Source organism: Ursus arctos, unplaced genomic scaffold (assembly GCF_023065955.2).
Source record: "Ursus arctos isolate Adak ecotype North America unplaced genomic scaffold, UrsArc2.0 scaffold_22, whole genome shotgun sequence".
Lineage (NCBI taxonomy): Eukaryota > Metazoa > Chordata > Mammalia > Carnivora > Ursidae > Ursus > Ursus arctos.
The window spans coordinates 31843446-31859106 of NW_026622897.1; the positions used below are offsets into that span (position 1 = coordinate 31843446).

A 15661-nucleotide genomic window follows, 5' to 3' on the forward strand; every position below is an offset into this window, starting at 1 on the left:
AGTGAAAATTAGAAACATCTTATGTGAACATCAATAGAGGAATGCTTGAATTAACTGTGATCCATTTACCCATTGAACGAGTATCTCTATACTGTTGTGGGTTGATCTTCAGAATATGATAATGCAGAGTTTCTCAACAGTGACACTATTGATGTTTTGGGTCAGATAGTCCTTTGCCGTGAGTGACAATCCTGTGCATTGTAAGATGTTTAGAAGCATCCCTGCCCCCCACCCATTAGATTCCAGGAACACCCCAACTCCCAGTTGTGACAATGAAAAATATCTCCAGATATTGCCAAATATCCCCTACGGGACAAAGTCATCCTTAATTGAGAATTATTGATATGATGTTAAGTGGCATGGCATGTCAGGGTGGGGGGGTTACGGTAGGGAACATGTATACATTATGTTTATATTAACAAAAAAGATGGATAAAATGTAATGTTAATCTTTTAAAAATCATTACCTGGGGGTACCTGGGTGGCTCAGTCGATTAAGTGATCGACTCTTGGTGTTGGCTCAGGTCATGATCTCAAGGTCATGAGATCGAGCCCCATATCGGGCTCCATGCTCAGTGCAGAGTCGGCTTGAGATTCTCTCTCCCTCTACCTGTGCCCCCCACACACACACCCTTTCTCTCTCTCTCTCTCTTTCAAATAAATAAATAAATCTTTAAAATAAAATCATTACCTGTAAGAAAAGAAGGGAATAGAATGAAGGGGAAAGAGATAGAAGCTGAACTACTTTAATTAAACCTTTTTTGTAAATTTGATGTTGGTACTTTTGCATATAATATAAAACAAAATTAAATATTAAAACAAATTTGAAATTTGAAAGTAAATGGAAGCAGATGAACGTATATGTGTTGGTAGCACAGCTACATAGAGAAGAACTCTTCTGTGACTTTAAACAAACTGATGTGACTGTATATTGCTAGTGGAATAAATCAAGGACCAAAGTATTAAAAATAATATTAAATTGCTTTTTAATGATCATAGTTGTAATATAATTGCAATACCAATATTGTATTGTAATTCTGAGACTCGTGTGTGTATTTCATATAAAAGAGTGAATAATTTTGATGATGTCATTGAGCATGAGAAATTTCAGCATGGGGTTTCAGCGTGGAATACAGATATAAAAAGAATGAGATTTAGTAAAAGAAACATGATGCCCTAATTTTGAATTGGAAGTGTCAGTATGAACTCATGAAATGATTATTAACAACAAAAAAACCTTTGCTGATTCCATCCACTGAAAAAAAGCTAAACACAATAGCAAATCCAATAGCAATGATCATTCCTGGCACCAGTTTCTAGCTAAAAAGAAATCAATGCTTTCTGGAGAGAGAAATGGATATTATAAGACTGAGTCAGAAAATGTACAAGGTGACCCTGGAAAAAATCACCAGCAGCAATTATTAGAAAGCAAAGAAGCTATCAAAGACTATAAGAATTGTGTCAGAAGGTCTCAAGAGCCAACTTGAAGAGGCTCCCACTGGCCAAGGAAGGGCCATTTGTGCATCAGTAAGTATAGTACCTGCAATGGACAGAACCATATCAGCTGTGATTAAATTCATAAGCTCATACTGATGCTTAAAAAAATACTTCATTGTTCAATTTAGGAGGAGCTGGAGAACCAAGTTGTTCTTTTGAAATAGTAAATAAAGGGAAAGAATGAAGTATTCATTATGACTTCACTACATGAATTGTCTTTCAGAGTAACTACATAATTGGAGGGAAGTTCCTTTTTAGGTACTCTTAGTTTACAAATGTGGAATAAATCATAGAATTAAAACATTACCATTTTACATTTTTAATAAACAAATGTTATCTATGTACTGATCATCAGTGATTGCTAATACCACATAGCAAGGGTGAGAACTAGACAGTATTTATATCCAGAGGGAAATATACTGTCTCACCCATTAGAGATATTTGTTTGTCAAAAAAAAAAAAAAAAAGGAAGAGAAAGGAAATTGAATGTGAATCTGATCAAGTCTCCTAGATCAAACTACCAGTTTATAAGAAATACAGGAAGCAGAGGGACATGAAGAGCAAAACCAAGGGCAAGCAATAAGCAAAATATGGGCTGCGGCACCTAAAGAGAAAACGGTACAGTTTGTTTACCACCCCCAGCAACAACATAAAAATTGCAAGAAAATAAAACGAGACGGAAGGAGAACCTATAAATGAAAAGATAATTAAAGGACATACCAACCAAATGTAATGTTTGGACCTCATTTGCATGTCCTGATTTTTTTAATATGTTTCTTTTTATAAACATACATCACACCCTAAAAAATACAGAAATATGAACACCCTGAATATTTAATATTAAGGACTTATTGTTTTCGTTGTTTAGGTGCAGTAGTGGTAGTGTGTATGTGTGTGTGTTTATCGTAAGGGTCCTTACCTTTTAGAGGTACATACTGAAATGATGGGATTTGCTTCAAACTAAAATGGGGAGCAGATGGGGATGAATGGCTACATATATAAAACAAGATTATCCATAAATTGGTCACTGTCAAAGATGAGCTATGAATAAGTGAGGGTTCATTTAACTATGACTTGGTTATGTATTACTATTACTTATTTATATCTGCCTGAAATGTTTTATAAGAAAATGCCTTAGAAAAGAAAACAACCTGGGTACCTGGGTTCCTTAATCAGTTAAGTGTCTGCCTTCGGCTCAGGGTATAATCCCAGAGTTCTGGGATTGAGCCTGCTTCTTCTCCCTCTCCCACTCCCTCTGCTTGTGCTTTCTCTCTCTCTCTGTCAAATAAATAAATAAAATCTTTTTTTAAAAAAAGACGGAAAGAAAACAACTTGGGAACGTCATATTTCCGCCATCATCAGTACCATGTTCTTCACTAGACATCTCCCACCTGAAGGAGAGCCACCGTGTGGGGCCCGTGCAGTTGAGCTCTGATTGCTCTGAGGATCCCACACCTGTGTCCATGCCTCCCTTTCCTCTACATTTTTGTTACTCTTCCCATCCGGTCACAGCTTCCACGTTGCATCCACTCTAAGGAGCTCATAACAGAACTTAAGATAATAGAAACGTACCAAACTAAGGTCATCTTGTGATCTCTTATATTTATGCCTCAGATAGTCCTGTGTATTAGCACCCCCAGGGGGCTGTCTCAGCTGTTCAATTAATAGTGAGAATATTGATTCACTCCTAGTTTATGTTCCCGCTAACGTGAACTACTGGTTTATTGTCAGCCTCTAATTACAGAGTGTTTTCATACGAGATCTCCCTACATATTGAGATAGCTACTGGAAGCTGGGCTCCAAGGACGCGGAGGGAGGAGAGGGGGAGGGGGCCTCTTGGTTAGCGATGAGTGAATTGGCATTCTCCGTCATCACTCTTGTCTTCGTTTAACTGTAGGTATTTATCAAAGTGCTGGATAATAATGATAACGGCCCAGAATTCTCTCAGCCGAATTACGACGTCACGATCTCCGAGGACGTGCTCCCAGATACAGAGATCTTGCAGATCGAAGCCACAGACAGAGACGAGAAGCACAAGCTGAGCTACAGCGTCCACAGCAGCATGGACTCGGCCAGCATGAGGAAATTCCGGATTGACGCCGGCACTGGCGTGCTCTACACTGCCGAGAGGCTGGACCACGAGGCCCAGGACAAGCACGTCCTCAACGTCATGGTAGGACCACACAGCGAATTCGCTCTCCTGACACAGTCTGTGACCATTCAAGACACGCTCCTTGGTCTTCAGAAGTACGGGGCCCTTAAATGTTCTAAGTAGGAGTAAATTTGGTCTTCTCACAGCAGGGTTGCCTTCGTGTCTGCCTTTTTACTTCCGTGAGGAACATTGCTATTGTTCCAGAGTGATCCGATATTTTTGCCAGACCGAAATAGTAGATAAGTTCTGCAGACAGTGGCTGCTGACAGGCTGACTTGGGAGGGAAGGAACAGTCCATGTTTTGGTAAATTTCCCAGGCTATGACATTGGTTCGCATCCAGAAGATTCTGTGGAAAAGTTTAAAAGAAGGTCCTTGAGAAGTTAATCACAAGGATAATCAGTTACTCAGAATATGCAGGGCTCAGTCCTTGGAAGCATTTAGAGGATTGCTTTATTACTCACTGCCCTGGCATTGGACCTAGTAGTAAATACTGCCACGGAAAACAGATCTCAAAACACACCGAAGCCTGCAGAGAGTGTTCGTGAAGTTTGAGTTTGGGTTCATGGGACCTCCAAATTATGTGGAAGTTGCTTTCATTTTAAAGTGGAGTTTTCCTAGTTCACATAATTGGCAAGTAGGGATTAATAAGAAACAGTCTTGATTAGTTTATGGCCTCAAATCTGTCCCTCTGGCCACCCAAGAACCCTGGGGGCAATTGCACAGCCCCTGCTTAACAGACCCCTCGAGTTTGTTAGGACACAGACTAAATCTTGGGTACTGATTGCTTTTAAAACACATTAAGATGCTCCAGTTTCCTAGCAGCTGTGATGTTCTGCGAAATGCTACTCTTCCTTCTTCCCAAGTCTGGAAACCCTCCTGGGCCAGAGGAAGCTCCAGGGCCATGCCCTTGGTTTCCAGCTGAGACCCCCTGGGTGGGGGGAGGTAGAGGGACTCAATAGGGACCATCAGACCCACCCTCATTCATTCAACAGATATTTCTCCAGCACCTACTGGAGAATGTACCAAGCCCCATTCTAGGCACTGAGGATACAAAAGAGACCGAGCGCCTGTATCCTTGGACACTGCACTGGAACAGACCTAGGTCTCAGTCGTCCCAAGTACAGAGTTCAGCTTGGTCCCTGGGTGTGGCAGGCCAGTCTGCAGGCGGGAAGATTGAGCACCTTTACCCAGTTGCTTTTGCATGTGTTTATTCAGGGGCAGAAACCTTATGCCAAGGGCTAACTCCATTCTCACGACTCAACTCATTTCTGTTCATTCTTTCCTTAACAAACCCAACATTCAGTCTGGTCACCCTGTATCATTCATCATTGCTGTAATTGATTATTTAGAGCAAACATGTCCTTTATGCTGCCTTTCTCCGAGCTAAGCCATTTTAGTCATTTTGCTTATTCCTTCTAGGTACTATTTCTGGAAAGCCCTTTCCCTTTGATGGCTCTCCTCCGTCTATTTTCAAATTTCTCCACATCTCTCTGAAGTTATGGAGTCTAAAATTGAACAAATGCAAAGCACACATTTGATTAGCGCTACATAAAATTACAGCAAAATCATGTGAGGGTTAAAGAATTGATCATTTGCAAGCTTCTGGCACGTGCAAACCAGGGGACACTTTAAAGCTGTCAGGCCAGGTTGCTCAGGGAAGTCACAAGGAGGGGTCTGGCATTAGACACTAAGGTTTGGTTCATCTTCCTCGGAATCAGGGTTCTCTCTCAGTCCTGGGCCTTTGCCCTGGGTGGCTCTCCTTGCCTGAAACATGCAGCCCACGCCACCCTTGACCATTACTACTTATCTTTGTTACCTCTTCCAAGAAGCCGAGTGCTGGGTTAGCCGCTTCTTACTCCTCACTCCCTTTCTGGCACTCGCCGCCAGGCCTCCTACCTGTTTGCTTGTTTCTATCCCCCACTCACCTGTTCGAGTCTGGAGGGCAAGGACCGGGTCCAAATCACTGTTGAACCTCCAGAGCAAAGGCAGGACCCGACAGATAACAGGTGACAATAAATGTTTGTTGAACGCATGAAGAGATGGCAATGGCTGCTTTGCATTTATGAATTCCTTCGCTACACGTTTTAGTTTCCCCTTCAGGGGAGCATCCGTCCCCCATTCCATTAGCAGCTGTCTACACAAATGAGGGGGGAGCGGCTGTGGGTGGTGGTGCAGAGGAAAGTGCTGTGCTCGTGTGCCCTGTCGGGCAGCTCCACGAACACAGACTGAACACCGACCATAGGCCAGTCATCGTGCTGAGCAGCAGAACGGACGTGGGCCCCGACTCTCAGTTTGTCCACCAGTAGTGTCCTCACTCGGTAGCACCATCCGTTACTGAGCACCTCCCCTGTGCCTGGGACCACATCGAGCACTTTGTGTGAGTGACGTCATTTTCTGTTTGCCACAGACATAGCCGTGTGAGTTCCTTGCAAATGAAGATTTTAGTCCTACCGCTTCTTGTATTTTGCCTAAAGGTCAGAGATCAGGAGTTTCCTTATCGAAGAAACTTGGCCCGAGTCATTGTGAATGTGGAAGATGCTAATGATCACAGTCCTTACTTTACCAACCCGCTGTACGAAGCATCTGTGTTTGAGTCGGCTGCTCTGGGATCAGCTATTCTGCAAGTGACGGCTCTGGACAAAGACAAAGGGGAAAACGCAGAACTCATATATACTATAGAAGCAGGTGAGAGCTGTTGTACGGATTGCAACCTAATGCATGGCCTTTGACCCTCAGCAGTGTTTATCACCACGTGAAATATCACCTAGATACGGCTCTGAAAGCATTGTTTGGCCAAGCAACTGCCCTATTTGCATGATGGTGCTCTATAAAGTTCTTGGCACTTTTGGTAACACGTTTTCCATCACTGACGATAAGGGAAGAGTTCCCTTTATTGTGTTGGTCTCCAATTTTTCTGGAACGGAGGAGAGAGAAGAAGCGCGTGGTAAACTCAGTGGCTTTTACCAATGGGTCAACAAGCCATGGCCTCAGACTAAAATAGCCAAAGTCTCTCTTCTCTTGAGGGCTACCAGGCTGCTCAGTGAATTAAATCCTACATGTCTTTGTTTACTTGTCCATGGGCGAGCTGTGGGCTTCACAAATATCTATACCCCCACAGTTAGCACGAATGCACTTCCCTGGAGGTGACGGGGAGTAGCAGAGTGGGTGGGAGATACTGAACCGCCTGCGTAAGCAGACAGATGAAGACATACAGGCTCATGTTCTGTTCAATTTGAGATTTTTAAAATCAATGTTGACATCTCTAAGGCCAGACCGTACTTCACTGATGGTTTGAAGACGGACAGGAAGAAAACATTTATGACAGAAGAGATGATTGTCCAAGCGGGAGATAGGACTGTGAACCTAACAGTTACAAATATCCCTAATCTGCTGTATTTTCCCTTCCCCTCTTCTGTCTTTTTTTGAATATTCAAGCCACATATTTCCAAAATGTTCTGCAACATTATGTCTGTCGTGCATAATGCCAAATGCTGTCTCCTTTTATGCCAGCTCTGGAAAGTTTCTTTCCCAGGATTTAAATGTGCAGCATTTTTGTGAGTGGTTGAATTAAAATATGAATGCTAGAATGATAGTTTTTACTTCTTTTTACAAAAGCTGCTGCGACGAATGATACTCTAAAACTATTTCCTGTGTTAGGCACCCACATTTTATAGGAGTCGAAGCTAAGCTCTATACAAATAAAATAATAAGATGAAGAAATAAAAGACATTAGTTCATAAAAGCCAGGGGCCCCAAGCGACTTCACCTGTTTCTCTTCTAGATATTTATGGAATTTTCTTCTAACCTAAAGCCAGCATTTGTTTTTTAAGTGCTATTTTGCATCTGTTGTTTACCACAGGAAATCTTAATTATTTAATTATATAATCCTTATTTTTCTAGTTCCACGAATAATGTGGGGAAGCTTCTTTTTAAAAACACAACTATTTAAATAATGTCACAGAAAGTGTCGCCTGATTCAACAACTCTTTAGACTCTTTATACGGTTTTTTCCCTAATCTTATGTGCATTTTTCTTTTCCCAGTATTCATCCACGCACCTACATTTTTCCTTATCACTGTTGGTCATTTAGGTAGGGAGTTCTATTTCTGTTTTTTTACTTAACATTTTCTAAGCATTGTCTATGGCATCTACTTGCTTTTTGTATTTGTCCTTAAGGCTACTACTTACACTCTCCTAGCCAGGCAGATAACTTCTAAACCAATTTGGAGGTCCCAAGGAGTCACATGAAAGCCATTTCCCATCCTGCTGACAAGACCACTTTCCTTACCTTTCAACAGCCACACGCTGTAGCCCGGTGCTGTGGGTGGACAAGGGATTCCGTAGTTCTTTTAACCGCTGACTAAAAACAGAAAAGTTATTTTCTTAAAACACCTTTTATATAGGGGCACCTGGGTGGTACAGCGGTTAAGCGTCTGCCTTCCGCTCAGGGCATGATCCCGGCGTTCTGGGATCGAGCCCCACATCAGGCTTCTCCGCTAGGAGCCTGCTTCTTCCTCTCCCACTCCCCCTGCTTGTGTTCCCTCTCTCACTGGCTGTCTCTATCTCTGTCGAATAAATAAATAAAAAATCTTTAAAAAAAAAACCACACCTTTTATATAGAAAACTTGAATTTCCAGAAACCAGAAAGGATCGGTATCTCAAAAAACGAGCTTTGATTGTGTGAGAAGCTGATGAGGATTTCAGTGTGTGCACTGTAAGTCGCAAGTGGTCATGGGGCTCCTTCGTGGACAGACAGACCTCCGCCAGCCCTGGACTGCTCCTGGCCAAGCCAGTTCTTTCCAGATCCTAGTAGGAGAGAGGAAGGACGCAGATGCTGCAACATTGTGAAGCAAATGACAGGGGGTCGTGTAAAGTGTACGTTTTACGTAGGTTCTCTTCCAAACCCCAGGTAAGCAAGGTTTTCCTCTGCTTCCTGTGGGCCATATGTTTCCTAGCCCCTGCCTGGCTTCTGAAGTAGCTATGGAAGCTTTTATCTGGGCCCAAAGAACTAAGTGGAATTGGAGTGCAGAGCTTCAGTTCCTATATTCGGTTCAGGTTTCTGTTTGGTGTCACAACGGCTCATGAGCGGCTCCAGAACAGGCGAGACAAGGACGAAGAATTGAGTTATGATGGGGGCCTCTTGGATCCCAAGGTGTATACAGATAGAGAACTAAAAATCTTTTTTTAGATCTACCTCTCCTCTCAATCATTTAATACATATTTCTTGAACACCTTCTTTGTGCCAGGACTGGGCTATGTGCCAGATAAATCATGATATGTAAGATAAGCACAGCTTTTGCTTTGCTGCCAAAAGTCTACCAGAAGCTGTAGATTCCAAGGAAACAAGCAGAGGTTAGTTTCCGAGGATCCAAGGATAGCCAGAGAGAATAAGCAGGAAGTGGAGTCTAAGAAAATGGGCAGGGAGTATGTTGAAGAGGGAAAGAGGCAGAGCGCCCCCTTTCGAACTTCTCTACAAGCACAGCATCCCGGAGTGGTGTGACAGGCAGGTGAGCGGCTGTGGGACAGCAGGGTTATGAAGTTCTGTTGGAGACCAGAAGCTGGATCCCCTTCGTCCCTACTATATATATTCTTCCGGGCATGAAGGAATGTGCTGGGTCTGCAGTGAGGGAGGATTTGGCTGGAGGTTCCGCGGCGGGACTCCACAATCAAGGAACACAGAGACACTTGACTCTCTTGCATTCATCACTTGGGGTTGCCTGTTGGCGACCGTTATCCTACAATCTCTACATTTCCCTCCTTGGAGATGCTGACATGAAATGATTCCTGCCTCCCTGTGAGGGTCTATGAATCAAACATTGAACTCACTCTCGATTCCATTATTTATTCAAAATTTGCAAGCTTGCTCATGAGATCGTTGAACTTCACGTTGACCTCACAAAGCACTTATGTTTAGGTGGCAAGGAAAAAAATCATGCTGACACCAAAGATGACATTGTTCAATACTCACATTTGGGGGCTGGAATCAAATTCTTTACTTCTTTATTAAATGAATTCTTGGGGGCGCCTGAGTGGCTCAGTCAGTTAAGCAGCTGACTCTTGATTTCGACTCAGGTCATGGTCTCAGGGTCGTGGAATTGAGCCCTCATTGGGCTCCACGTTCAGCCCTAAGTCTGCTTGAGCATTGTCTCTCTCTCTCTCTGTCTTTCTCTCCATCTCCCTCTGCCCCTCCCCTGTGTATGCTCTCGCTCTCTAAAATAAATAAATAAATCTTTTGTAAAAATAAAATAAATTAATCATTTAAAAATAAGCAGATTTTATAGGAACATGAGTTTTTTATTCTCAGACATGGAGACGTTTGTTAACTAAATAAAGTAAGAAGTATGTATACAGCGGTAGCTGCTGCACATTGCAGGAGACACACGTCAGTGGCTGTCAGTGCAGGAGGCTGTCTTAACAGTAATGACACTGAAACTGTCTCTACGTCTGCCATATTGCAGTACTTCAAGCAGAAAGAAAAATGCAGATATAACTGAATGACCAAAATTTTTAACTTTGTTTTCAAAGAATCTAGACAGGCAAGCATGTGTGTTCTTTGAGAAGTATCAGAAAGCCTGATGAGAGAAGCAAAAAGCAACTTGGGGAAGGAGTCGGCTTTACACTGTCCACTACTTCTCAGCCAGGTTCTTTACGTTCTTCAAGTCTTGTGTTCCCCATTCTTTACTCCTCGCTTATTATCCTCATCCTCAGCAGTCTCAGATTTCACACCACTGCGTATTTCAGAGGCGAGGCTCTAAACTTCTGGGGTGTCGTGGTTCACAGCCCTTCCCATTCCAGATACATCAAAGTGGGGTGCCAGTTCCTCGGTTTCAGAAGGATGATGCCTCCGGTTTTTGGTTCTAAGGCTGGTTCAGATGATCAGCAGTTTGCTACTTCACCGGAAACTTCTCTAGTACTTAGCGAATGGGATGGTTACAGATTGGAGGGGACTGCCTTATAATTTTTATGATGTCCAGTTTTAAGTCTGTGTATGCACATGTCTCTTTTGGGGGTGAGGGAGCAAACAACAGAAGGTGGTCAGAAAGTATCCTCACAACTTACAGAGCAAATGGTGACTTGAGTAGAATTCTGCAGGCCTGAACAAAAGACCCCCCTCACCAAAGTAGTGTTTGGAGGGAAGTCTGCTTTGTAGGGTGAAATGTAGCAAACCCTACCTTTGGGATAATCTGTGGTATAATGTTCTGAAACAGCTCCTACAACCATCTTTCCCATAACATAGAACACAGAATATGGCCCTGGTTTAAGTAAGAATACCTTTTTAACAGTGGCATTGTACACAATCTTGTGGTGGTGGTGGTGTTAATGTGGATTAAGAGGATACTGACCTGAAATTCACAATTTTACTGAAAACCTCACTTCAGTTGCTTTTGAATACCCCTAAAAGAGAAGTCTTCCATTCTATTTCAGAATGAGGTGGAACAAATACAAATAATTACTTTCAACTTGCCATGTTGCAGCAAAGTGGCCTTGAGATGAAGAATTAATCTTCAAAACATGACGTGTAACTCATTTCTCCATTTATCTCTGTATTGTAGGGAACACTGGGAACACATTTAAGATTGAACCAGTCCTGGGCATCATCACTGTTTCCAAAGAACCAGACATGATGACAACGGGTCAGTTTGTACTGTCAGTCAGAGTCACGGATCAGGGTTCCCCTCCAATGTCTGCCACTGCAATTGTGCGCATTTCTGTTACCATGTCTGATAATTCTCACCCCAAGTTCACTCACAAAGACTACCAAGCTGAAGTAAATGAAAATGTTGATATTGGCACATCAGTCATTCTAATCTCTGCCATCAGTCAATCTACCCTCATTTATGAAGTCAAAGATGGAAACATTGATGGGATCTTTACTATAAATCCATATTCTGGAGTCATCACCACCCGGAAAGCACTGGATTACGAGCGTACTTCCTCCTATCAGCTCATCGTTCAGGCCACTAACATGGCAGGCATGGCTTCCAACGTCACAGTCAATATTCAGATTGTTGATGAAAACGATAATGCCCCAGTTTTTCTCTTTTCTCAATATTCAGGCAGCCTGAGTGAGGCTGCCCCAGTCAATAGCATTGTCAGGAGCTTGGATAACAGCCCACTGGTGATTCGAGCCACTGATGCTGACAGCAACCGGAATGCTCTGCTGGTATATCAGATTGTGGAGTCCACGGCCAAGAAGTTCTTCACAGTAGACTCCAGTACAGGTGCAATCAGAACAATTGCCAACCTGGACCATGAAACTATTGCCCATTTCCATTTCCATGTCCATGTGAGAGACAGTGGCAGCCCCCAGCTGACGGCAGAGAGTCCCGTTGAAGTCAACATAGAGGTAACCGATGTGAATGATAACCCTCCCGTTTTCACCCAGGCTGTGTTTGAGACTGTCTTACTTCTACCCACCTATGTTGGAGTGGAGGTTCTGAAAGTTAGTGCCACAGATCCTGACTCTGAGGTACCCCCGGAACTGACATATAGCCTCATGGAAGGCAGCTTGGATCATTTTTTAATTGACTCAAATAGTGGAGTGCTCACCATAAAAAACAACAACCTCTCCAAAGATCACTACATGTTGATAGCTAAAGTGTCCGATGGGAAGTTCTACAGTACGTCCATGGTCACCATCCTGGTTAAAGAAGCCATGGATAGTGGCCTCCACTTCACACAAAGCTTTTACTCGACCTCAATCTCAGAGAACAACACTAACATAACCAAAGTTGCTATTGTCAATGCCATTGGAAATCGCCTTAATGAGCCCTTAAAATACAGCATCTTAAACCCAGGAAATAAGTTCAAGATAAAATCTACCTCAGGGGTCATTCAGACCACTGGAGTCCCCTTTGACCGTGAAGAACAAGAGTTATACGAGCTGGTGGTGGAAGCCAGCCGTGAGCTGGACCATCTGCGTGTGGCTAGAGTGGTGGTCAGGGTTAACATTGAAGATATCAATGACAATTCTCCAGTCTTTGTGGGCCTCCCTTACTATGCTGCTGTGCAAGTTGATGCTGAGCCCGGGACTCTGATTTACCAGGTGACAGCCATTGACAAAGATAAAGGTGCAAATGGGGAAGTGACCTACATCCTACAGGATGACTATGGCCACTTCGAGATTAACCCTAATTCAGGGAATGTTATTTTAAAAGAAGCATTCAACTCTGACTTGTCCAACATTGAGTATGGAGTCACTGTCCTAGCCAAAGATGGTGGAAAACCCTCTTTATCCACATCTGTAGAACTTCCCATCACAATTGTCAACAAAGCGATGCCCGTGTTTGATAAGCCCTTTTATACAGCATCGGTCAACGAAGACATCAGAATGGATACCCCCATCCTAAGCATCAATGCCACCAGTCCAGAAGGCCAAGGCATCATATATATCATTATTGATGGGGATCTTTATAAACAGTTTAACGTTGACTTTGACACTGGGGTCTTGAAAGTCGTTAGTCCTTTGGATTATGAAATTACGTCTGTTTACAAGTTGACAGTAAGAGCCAGTGATGCTCTTACTGGTGCTAGAGCTGAAGTCACCGTTGACTTGCTAGTTAATGATGTAAATGACAACCCTCCTATTTTCGATCAACCCACATACAATACAACATTGTCAGAAGCATCTCTCATTGGAACACCTGTTTTGCAAGTTGTCTCTACTGATGCAGACTCGGAAAACAATAAATTGGTACATTATCAGATTGTCCAGGATACTTACAACAGCACAGATTATTTTCACATAGATAGTGCAAGTGGCTTGATCCTGACGGCGCGCATGCTGGACCACGAGTTAGTGCAACACTGTATTTTGAAAGTCAGAGCAACAGATAATGGCTTCCCATCATTGAGCAGTGAGGTCCTGGTTCATATCTATATCTCAGACATAAATGACAACCCTCCCGTTTTTAATCAGCTCATTTATGAATCGTATGTGAGTGAATTAGCCCCCCGGGGCCATTTTGTAACCTGCGTTCAAGCCTCTGATGCGGACAGCTCTGATTTTGACCGCTTGGAATATAGCATTTTATCTGGGAATGACCGGACGAGCTTTTTGATGGACAGTAAGAGTGGCGTCATCACCCTGTCCAACCACCGGAAGCAGCGGATGGACCCTCTGTACAGTCTCAATGTGTCAGTCTCTGATGGGTTGTTCACTAGCACTGCACAGGTGCATATCAGGGTACTCGGGGCTAACCTGTACAGCCCTGCCTTTTCCCAAAGCACCTACGTAGCTGAGGTGAGAGAGAATGCAGCTGCTGGGACAAAGGTCATTCACGTTCGAGCTACGGATGGGGATCCCGGGACATATGGGCAGATCAGCTACACCATCATCAATGACTTTGCCAAGGATCGATTCCTCATAGACAGCAATGGACAAGTCATCACAACGGAAAGGCTTGACCGGGAAAACCCTCTGGAAGGAGACATTAGTATTTTTTTGAGGGCCCTCGATGGAGGAGGGAGAACGACTTTTTGCACCGTGAGAGTAATTGTTGTGGATGAAAATGACAATGCTCCCCAGTTCATGACAGTGGAATACAGAGCCAGTGTCAGGGCAGATGTTGGAAGGGGCCACTTGGTCACTCAGGTTCAAGCCGTGGATCCAGATGATGGAGCAAATTCAAGGATTACTTATTCTCTGTATAGCGAGGCCTCGGTCTCGGTGGCTGACCTCCTAGAAATTGATCCTGACAATGGCTGGATGGTCACTAAGGGCAATTTTAACCAGCTGAGAAACACAGTGCTGTCATTCTTTGTCAAAGCAGTGGATGGGGGCATTCCAGTAAAGCATTCCCTCATTCCTGTCTATATTCATGTCTTGCCCCCTGAAACATTCTTACCTTCATTCACCCAGTCTCAGTATTCTTTTGCTGTTTCAGAAGATACAGCCATTGGGAGCACAGTGGATACCCTGAGGATTTTGCCCAGTCAGAATGTCAGGTTCAGCACAGTTAATGGGGAACGGCCAGAAAATAACAAAGGGGGTGTCTTCATCATAGAGCAGGAAACAGGCACAATCAAGCTTGACAAACGCCTTGATCATGAAGTCAGCCCAGCATTCCACTTTAAAGTAGCAGCCACTATACCCCTGGACAAGGTCGACATTGTGTTTACTGTGGATGTAGATATCAAGGTGCTGGACTTGAATGACAACAAGCCAGTCTTTGAAACTTCCAGCTACGAGACGATCATAATGGAAGGGATGCCCGTGGGCACCAAACTCACACAGGTGAGAGCCATCGACATGGATTGGGGAGCCAATGGGCAGGTCACTTACTCCCTGCACTCAGATTCCCAGCCTGAAAAGGTAATGGAAGCCTTCAACATTGACAGCAACACAGGCTGGATCAGCACCTTGAAGGACCTGGATCATGAGACAGATCCCACCTTCACCTTCTCTGTGGTGGCCTCCGACCTCGGAGAGGCCTTCTCTCTTTCGTCCACAGCTTTGGTCTCTGTCAAGGTGACGGACATAAACGACAATGCACCAGTCTTTGCCCACGAGGTGTACCGAGGGAATGTGAAAGAGAGCGACCCTCCTGGCGAGGTGGTAGCCATTCTCAGCACATGGGACAGAGACACTTCCGACATTAATCGCCAAGTGAGCTACCATATTACAGGTAAGTCAGCCACCCTTGGCTTTCACTCTGTGTGCTCTGCTTTCTCAAGAAAGGTGGGAAGTGGCAGGAGGTAAGAGTCGGAGAGAATGAGGGAGATGAGATGGGGGTTGAAAGTAATAAAAGCTCTCTAGGGCTGAGTAGAAGATCTCTGTGTAGGCACGGTTTTTCAGTTGTTGGTTGTTGCTAACTCAGCCTTAGTATGGAGTTCATTCCTTTGCCTATGACAGATTACCCAGATTGGTACCCAGTCCTTGAGCCACTGTATCACTTAAAAAGGAGTCCAGCCAACTATCTCGGTTGAAGAAATGAAAATAACAGCTTGGTGGGGGAGGCATATATTTTTAACTCTATTCCTACTTCTTATATTGGTAAGAAAAATAAATAG

At 43.7% G+C, this 15661-nt stretch overlaps 1 protein-coding gene across 1 annotated transcript in view; it reads left to right on the forward strand.

The window, feature by feature from the left end:
• FAT3 (FAT atypical cadherin 3) overlaps window positions 1-15661 on the forward strand; it is a 635693-nt gene that overhangs the window by 533462 nt on the left and 86570 nt on the right. Inside the window, exons 8-10 of the mRNA XM_044386515.3 lie at window positions 3394-3669; window positions 6124-6334; window positions 11203-15276. Of these exons, the coding sequence (XP_044242450.1) occupies window positions 3394-3669; window positions 6124-6334; window positions 11203-15276 (4561 nt within the window). The remainder of the gene's footprint in view (window positions 1-3393; window positions 3670-6123; window positions 6335-11202; window positions 15277-15661) is intronic.